We start from the raw sequence: 7,263 nt of genomic DNA, 5'->3' as shown, positions 1-7,263 counted from the left end.
AGACTTTGTTTATTGGAACAGAGAATAACTCCCCTCCGTCTCAGTCAGCTGGTTACAGTTACACAACTACAACACTGTTAAACATAAATTATAGTACAAAACTGTACAAAGTCTCACCGTATTTACATAAGAGATATTTGCCAAATGCAAAATTTGTCCGTCCGTCCTTCTTTTCTTTTTTCTTTTTTTTTTAAATATACAGTAAATAATAGTAACAGCAATTCTTCAGTCATGTTACACACTTGTCTGTCTTCCGTTGGTCTTCAGACCGTACTGTCAGAACGGAGAGAACTAAGTGTGAAGTCTTAAAGGTCAAATATGACGAAGGACACTGAACTAGACTGATCAGCGGTCCACCATCAATGTCAGAATAAAAGATTAAATGCACAATAATCATATTAAAGTCCAACGGAAATTGATGTTTTTTTTAGTCATTGTGGTGACGGTCGCTGGATACCTGGAGTTAACAGGAAACAGCAGAGCTGGGTACCTCAGGTACGTTGTTTCATTCATTTAAACTGTCCTGTTAACTGTTAGGTAGCGTACAGTTCATGGTACATATATATATATACGTATATATATATATACAGTATATATACACCGATCAGCCATAACCTTCAGACCACTGACAGGTGAAGTGAATAACATGGATTATCTGGTTACCATGGCGCCTGGCAGTGGGGGGGATATATTAGACAGCAAGTGAACATTTTGAACTTCAAACTTTGTGTTGGAAGCAGAAGAAATGGGCCAGTGTGAGGATGTGAGCGACTTTGACGAGGGCCAGATAGTGCTGGCTAGACGACCGGGTCAGAGCATCTCCAGAACTGCAGCTCTTGTGGGTTGTTCCTGGTCTGCAGTGGTCACGACCGACCAAAAGTGGTCCAAGGAAGGAGAACCGGTGAACCGGTGACAGGGTCAGACCCGAGGCTCATTGATGCACGTGGGGAGTGAAGGCTGGCCCATGTTGTCTGATCCAATAGAAGAGCTACTGGAGCTCAAACTGCTGAAAGAGTTAATGCTGGTTCTGATAGAAAGGTGTCAGAACACACAGTGAGGAGCAGTTTGTTGGTATGGGGACCGGTCAGGGTGCCCGTGCTGACCCATGTCCACCGCTCAAAGGTGCCTACACTGGGCACGTCGTGAGCATCAGAACTGGACCACAGAGCGATGGAAGAAGGTGGCCCGGTCTGATGGATCACGTTTTCTTTTACATCATTTGAATGGAAATGAGTTGGAGGTGTTGACTCGGCCTCCAGATTCTCCAGATCTCGATCCGATGGAGCATCTGTGGGATGTTCTGGACAAACAAGTCCGATCCACGGAGGCCCCACCTCGCAACTTATACAGGAGTTAAAGGATCTGCTACTGACGGCTTGGTGCCAGATACCACAGCAGACCTTCAGAGGTCTAGAGGAGTCCAAACCTCCACGGGTCAGGAGGAGGACCTACTCAATATTAGGCAGCTGGTCATGATGTTCTGGCTGATCGGTGTAATTCTCTGTCTAATTGTTGAACTGACCCGGCAGCTCTTCTTTGATTCTGGGGTACCAACACTAAACCCTGAGTACCAGGATACGTCACCAGCTCTACGGTGGGATCATGGAACATCTGATACGTGTCCTTACATTTCTTTCTCAGTGCGTATGTCCACCAGATTTCACACGTGTACCTTTACTGGTCATAAAGTCTGGGGACGTTAGAGCTGCATCTTTACATCAACTAAACGAAGGTTAAACAAAAGGAAAGGAAGTATTTGGTTCTCTCCTTCATCTCTAAACTCGGCTGGTCTTTTCGGATTTCTAGTTTTCTGGCTGGGATAACATTGTGTGTGTTTTGTATGTCCTCCAGACACTAAATTGGGGTTAGCAAGGTTAAAATAAGGTTCATTTTAAACATCCATCTTCCAGTTAAAGTGCCAGTTCCAGTCTTCCAGACCAACACCTCGTAGCAACATCAACTTGATGACTATTCATCTTTTCACCTGCTGTTGAAACAAACAAAGAATGTCATCTCTTTGAGAAGATAAGAACTGTGCCGTCCTGATGTGTGTGTGTGTGTGTGTGTGTGTGTGTGTGTGCGTGTGTGTGTGTGTGTGTGTGTACGTGTGCGTAACCCTCCCATCACATGTCATTATCATAGTCTCCGATCATCCTCCGCGTGTTGGACGCCAGGAAGATGTCGTTGTCTTGTGGACAGTCACGGTGGCAGGAGCAGGTCTTGATGAACATCATCTTCTTGGTGAAGACTCCCTCTCCCTCCGGACAGCGGAACTCCACCTCGGCCGTGACGGTCGTGTGTGGCGTGCAGCAGCGGTCGTCCGTGCAGACTCCGCAGAACTTTGGTCTGTACAGCTTGGTGCTGGAGCAGCCCGACAGCTCGAAGTGCATCCCTCGCTGGGCCTTTGGTGTTCGGATGCATTTCTTCCCCTTCTGTGGGACAGAATCAGTGAATCACATGTCAGCATCATCAGAGAGTCGATGTACTTCAGGTCATATTCATTGTGGCTGTGATGATGTATACAGTATAATATAGTACACAAACTGCCCTTCAGACAGTCATTGATCTACAGTGGATGCTGGATATCACTCAATACCTGTACACCATCACATCCTAATGGACCATCTCAGTAACTGGCACAACACTTTTAATATTCACAGTAGCTGTTGTGGAATATCTTTTTTGACTTCTGTAACCCCATTGCTTGTAAAAGGGAAACACACTGACCTTGATTTCTTGCTCCTGCTGGCTGTTGCAGGGTCGGACCATGCAGATCCTGGTCTGCCTCTCCAGCTGGCAGCGCCGGTTGTCGTTGGTGATGCGAGACGAGACGGCCATGCCGCAGCTGGCCGAGCACTCGCTCCACTCCGTAGTCTGGACTATACAGTTGTCTCTGGGGCTCTCTGCCTGCAGTCCGTGATGAGGAGACACTCGTCTGAAGACTGAGGCAGGATGTGAAGACGGCAACGGGTGAATCTGAGAGGCTCCTGCAAGAAGAGTCCAGAGGGTGAGAGGAAGAAGATGTCAGTGAGGTGACAGTGAGGGGCCGAGCTGGCAGGCAGGAGGAATCACTGATGAACACAAACGGTGTTTGTTCTGATGTGCAGCCTCTCAGAGTCACTACTGTAGTCTTGCTTCTTCTCCTGGGTATCAATAAAGGTTTACCACATCTAACCCTAAATTACTAAATTGAAGGAACTAAATAATTGTATGAAGTGCACAGATCGCCAGGAGGAATCTACTCATCAGAGCTATTAGTGTAATATCTCAACCAGTCAGTCAAACTAAGAGCAGCTGATGTGATGGAGGCGACACTGACCGGCCATCACCGACTGGTAGTGGTGATCTCGAGGCGACTGGTCACACACCCACTCCTCGCAGCATTTCCCGGGGATCTGGACGGGGTGCGGGTACGGGCAGTCGGGGGAGGGCAGCCGGACGTCGCTGGCACACGTCGGCACGCATCCGATCTCACCGTTCATGCACACACAGTGGTGCTTACAGCTGGGCTGGAAGGACTCTCCGCTGCGGTATATTACACCCCCCAGGTCACACGTCTGACCCTCCTGAGCTGCAGACAGACAGGAAACATGCAGACAACAGTGTGGCAGTGAATACAGATGTTATGTTTCACCAGTATGGGAGTGAATACAGATGTTATGTTTCACCAGTATGGGAGTGATTACAGATGTTATGTTTCACCAGTATGGTAGTGATTACAGATGTTATGTTTCACCAGTATGGGAGTGAATCCAGACGTTATGTTTCACCAGTATGGCAGTGAATACAGATGTTATGTTTCACCAGTATGGCAGTGAATACAGATGTTATGTTTCACCAGTATGGCAGTGATTACAGATGTTATGTTTCACCAGTATGGGAGTGAATCCAGACGTTATGTTTCACCAGTATGGGAGTGAATCCAGACGTTATGTTTCACCAGTATGGCAGTGAATACAGATGTTATGTTTCACCAGTATGGGAGTGAATCCAGACGTTATGTTTCACCAGTATGGCAGTGATTACAGATGTTATGTTTCACCAGTATGGTAGTGAATACAGATGTTATGTTTCACCAGTATGATAGTGAATCCAGATGTTATATGGTGGTGTTACCCATGCAGATGCCGGTCTCCGTGTCACTCAGCAGGGTGTAGTCACAGTAGAGCTCCTTGTGATGGTCGCAGGGCTCCAGCAGAGAGCAGGGCTCCCCAAGCTGCCTGGCACACACCTTACAGCAGCCACAGCCGTCCAGGACCAGACTGGTCCCCACTGGGCAGGGTGGTGGGGGGTCTGCAGGGCAGGCGCAGGGCTGGGAACAGTCCAGGGCCGCTGTCTGCAACAAAACACACAAACCACAGGATGAGATCAGGTGGAACTAGTAACAGCAGGATGCAGCAGGATGAGAGTAGACATGGAAACAGTACAGAGAGAGTAGAGTACAGCAGCTAAGGTAAGAGGAGATATTGTTTATCCACATTCTTTTGTTTTAGTTTGTTTGTTCCGACCCCAATGTCCCAGACCGTCCTCACCACAATCAAAGACAAGTGACCTTTGTGGCTGTGCAGTAACTGTCTTAGAGGTGGACGGTGTCTGACTTTGAGCTGCACAGTTCATCTCCTACGATTCACAATGAAGACACGCACAACAAGACAGTGATCATTTAGAGCAAATGGTTCTACAGATAACAAACATGAACAACGTATGGTAGTTAAACAGACAACACCATAGATATATAGCACATACAGTAAGAGGGTGGGGTGGTGGAGGGCAACACGTTCTCATCCCTACTGGTCAGAGTTAGACACCAGCTGGTGAACATAGTGGAGCATTTAGCAGATAAAGAGACCGATAGTTCCCTCAGGAGTTGATAGAGACCAAACCAGAACTCAAGGAGAGTGAACGTTGGACACAAACACCTCTCCAAATGAATGATAATATTGCTATGTGTCTGTTTAAATAGACAACTGTTGGCTAATACATTTGCCATAACAACTTTATCAGATATGTCAGATGTTGTTTGTTGTCCGTCCCCAAGCGGCTTCGTTCACAAAGGCTGCAGTCTTCCTGTCCATGCACGATTATCTGCTCAACCCTCCAGTGGCTTTGGCTGACCAGAGCTCAGTAAGGAGAACAAAGCAAACCTGAAGAGCTACTCGTGTACAATCAGGCATCACTGGGCAAACATCCCATAATAACCTTTCAGCGGTGTTTAGTATTTCCTCAGCTGATCTCAACATGGCTGCCAGGTCACAAACATTCTCATGTTCCAGCTAAACTGTGCACTACAAGATGATTCTGAGAACATGTGAGGAGAGAAATAGGCATTAACGTAACAGAATATTGATTCATATTTGATCAGCGCTGCCTAGTTTGACCGTTTGGTCGGAGTTCAGAGTGATTGACAGCCGGCTCTCAGAGACGGCAGCTGGACAGCTCGGCTCTGATCGGTTGTTTTCCTCCGGTCTGTGAAATCTTGCAGATGCCGTTAGGAGCACCAGAGGACACAGAGGAACATGATTTTTCTTCTTAAAGGAATATTAAAATGTATTAAATAAGGTAGGTGTAATTTTAACATTTGGGGGGTACACATAGAGCGGAGGTCGAGAGGTCCTCTCCCAGGAAAATGTGAGCGTCAAACACTTCTTCTCCTGCGTTCTGATGAATTTGTACGCACTGATTTGTGCCTTTTTTTTGCATCAATTTATGGTGGAAATATTTATGTTAAAGAAAACAGTAAAAGCAGGTGAGAGGCGAGAGGCCTTCTGGATATGTTATCTCTGTTGAGTCAACACATGGAGGCATGATTTATGAGTCTTCCCTCATCTATTGTGTCTTTTCTTTAAAAAATGTGATAATTGACCCTTCCTAAGTCCCGCCCCTTTTCATCCTGTGCTCCAATAACAGTTGAGCGAGCTCCGAACCCGGCAGAACCTCGGACTACTTTCCTCTTTCCCGTTATACTTAAAGGTAGGGTGGACGATGTTGGAAAGCTAGCATCATGTGAAAGTAGCATCGCCTCAGGAGTGTAACTACGCGCGACGCGCTTTGAGTTCAGGCTGGAGCACGCCAAGGGTAGAGCACAAGCAGGGAGGCAGGGAGGCGTCTGATTGGTTCTTTCCAAGCGGACCTCGAGGCAGTGATTGGTAGACGTTTTTACAGGATTACAGCAGCTACAGATGACGGCTCTTTTCCTTTTTCAGAGCTCATCAGTAATGGATCGCTGTCGGGGGGGAAACACCATTTCAACCAATAGAACAGAGATACTGGAGAACATCGTCAACGCTGCCTTTAATGTGCAAAATGAATGCAGTGGTAGAAGAAGAGCTGACTGATGACAAACAAATGTATTTGCTACAACATCACTATAAGAAATGAAATAAATGTGAATATATCAATATATTTGTCACGTATAATGTGAGAACGTTCTCTACATAGGGAGCAGATTCTGTGTTTTATAAAGGTAGTGGAGGCTTCTGGAGTGAGGCTGTGAAGGTTTCGGTCTGGACTGCACACAAAGCCACAAGATGGCGACTCCAGACTGTGATCACATGGCCAGCAAATATTTTCCATGTTTTGTTTCCTTCTTACTGTTCAGCATCAGCCCAGCAGAGACGGAGGAAGAAAACATGACAGCAGCAACCGATGGGAAATAAAAACACTTCCAGCAGGAGCTCCCTCCGTTTCTACCTGAATGCAACAATCCTGAAACGTTCTCATCAGAGGTTCAGTTCTTTATGATGTAGGTTTCCTAATCTGACCGCTCACATGTTACCAAAGCAGCACAACACCATCCTCAAATGACTCTTTACTTCAACAGGATATTAGTTTGTTAAAGGAAAACGTACCGATGAGATGATGATGATGAGCAGGAGAACAGAGAATGTGGCTGAAGTTTCCAGAGACATGTTTCTGTCAGTAGTCCTGGTTCCTGGTAGGAGGCTCGCTCTTGTTATTCTCCCCGCAGCAGACTGATGAAGCCTGGGAGGAGAAACGGACTTAAATACCAGCCCCGTGGGTGTAGCCAGAGAAAGCTGAGCCATGCCACTCTGCTCCGAGAGCTAGAAATGTTCCAAATCATACTTTACCGTCTCACGGGGACAGACTCCTCGGTCACATCATCAGTTCACAGGGGCGTGGTGGACAAAATGGACAAACTAACAGGGATGTTAACTTTGAGGTGATTAACACCAGATGACCAGCCATTTAGAGGCTTAATTTGCAATCCAATCTGCAGTGTTCATCAGCTCCACAGTGGCTTTG

General features: G+C 46.7%; 1 protein-coding gene across 1 annotated transcript; it reads right to left on the bottom strand.

The window, feature by feature from the left end:
• Positions 1–1,374: 1,374 nt before the first annotated feature.
• ccn2b (cellular communication network factor 2b) lies at positions 1,375–6,990 on the bottom strand. The gene is made up of 5 exons (XM_037794708.1): positions 6,849–6,990; positions 4,117–4,336; positions 3,320–3,571; positions 2,728–2,987; positions 1,375–2,432 (listed from the first exon to the last, which is right to left on the bottom strand). Exons 1-5 carry the CDS (start codon positions 6,906–6,908, stop codon positions 2,124–2,126), a joined length of 1,101 nt encoding a protein of 366 aa, XP_037650636.1. The 5' UTR covers positions 6,909–6,990; the 3' UTR covers positions 1,375–2,123.
• Positions 6,991–7,263: the final 273 nt, after the last annotated feature.

The sequence above is a fragment of the Sebastes umbrosus genome, chromosome 15, assembly GCF_015220745.1.
Source record: "Sebastes umbrosus isolate fSebUmb1 chromosome 15, fSebUmb1.pri, whole genome shotgun sequence".
NCBI classification, from domain to species: Eukaryota; Metazoa; Chordata; class Actinopteri; order Perciformes; family Sebastidae; genus Sebastes; species Sebastes umbrosus.
This window is presented reverse-complemented; position numbering and strand designations above follow the sequence as displayed.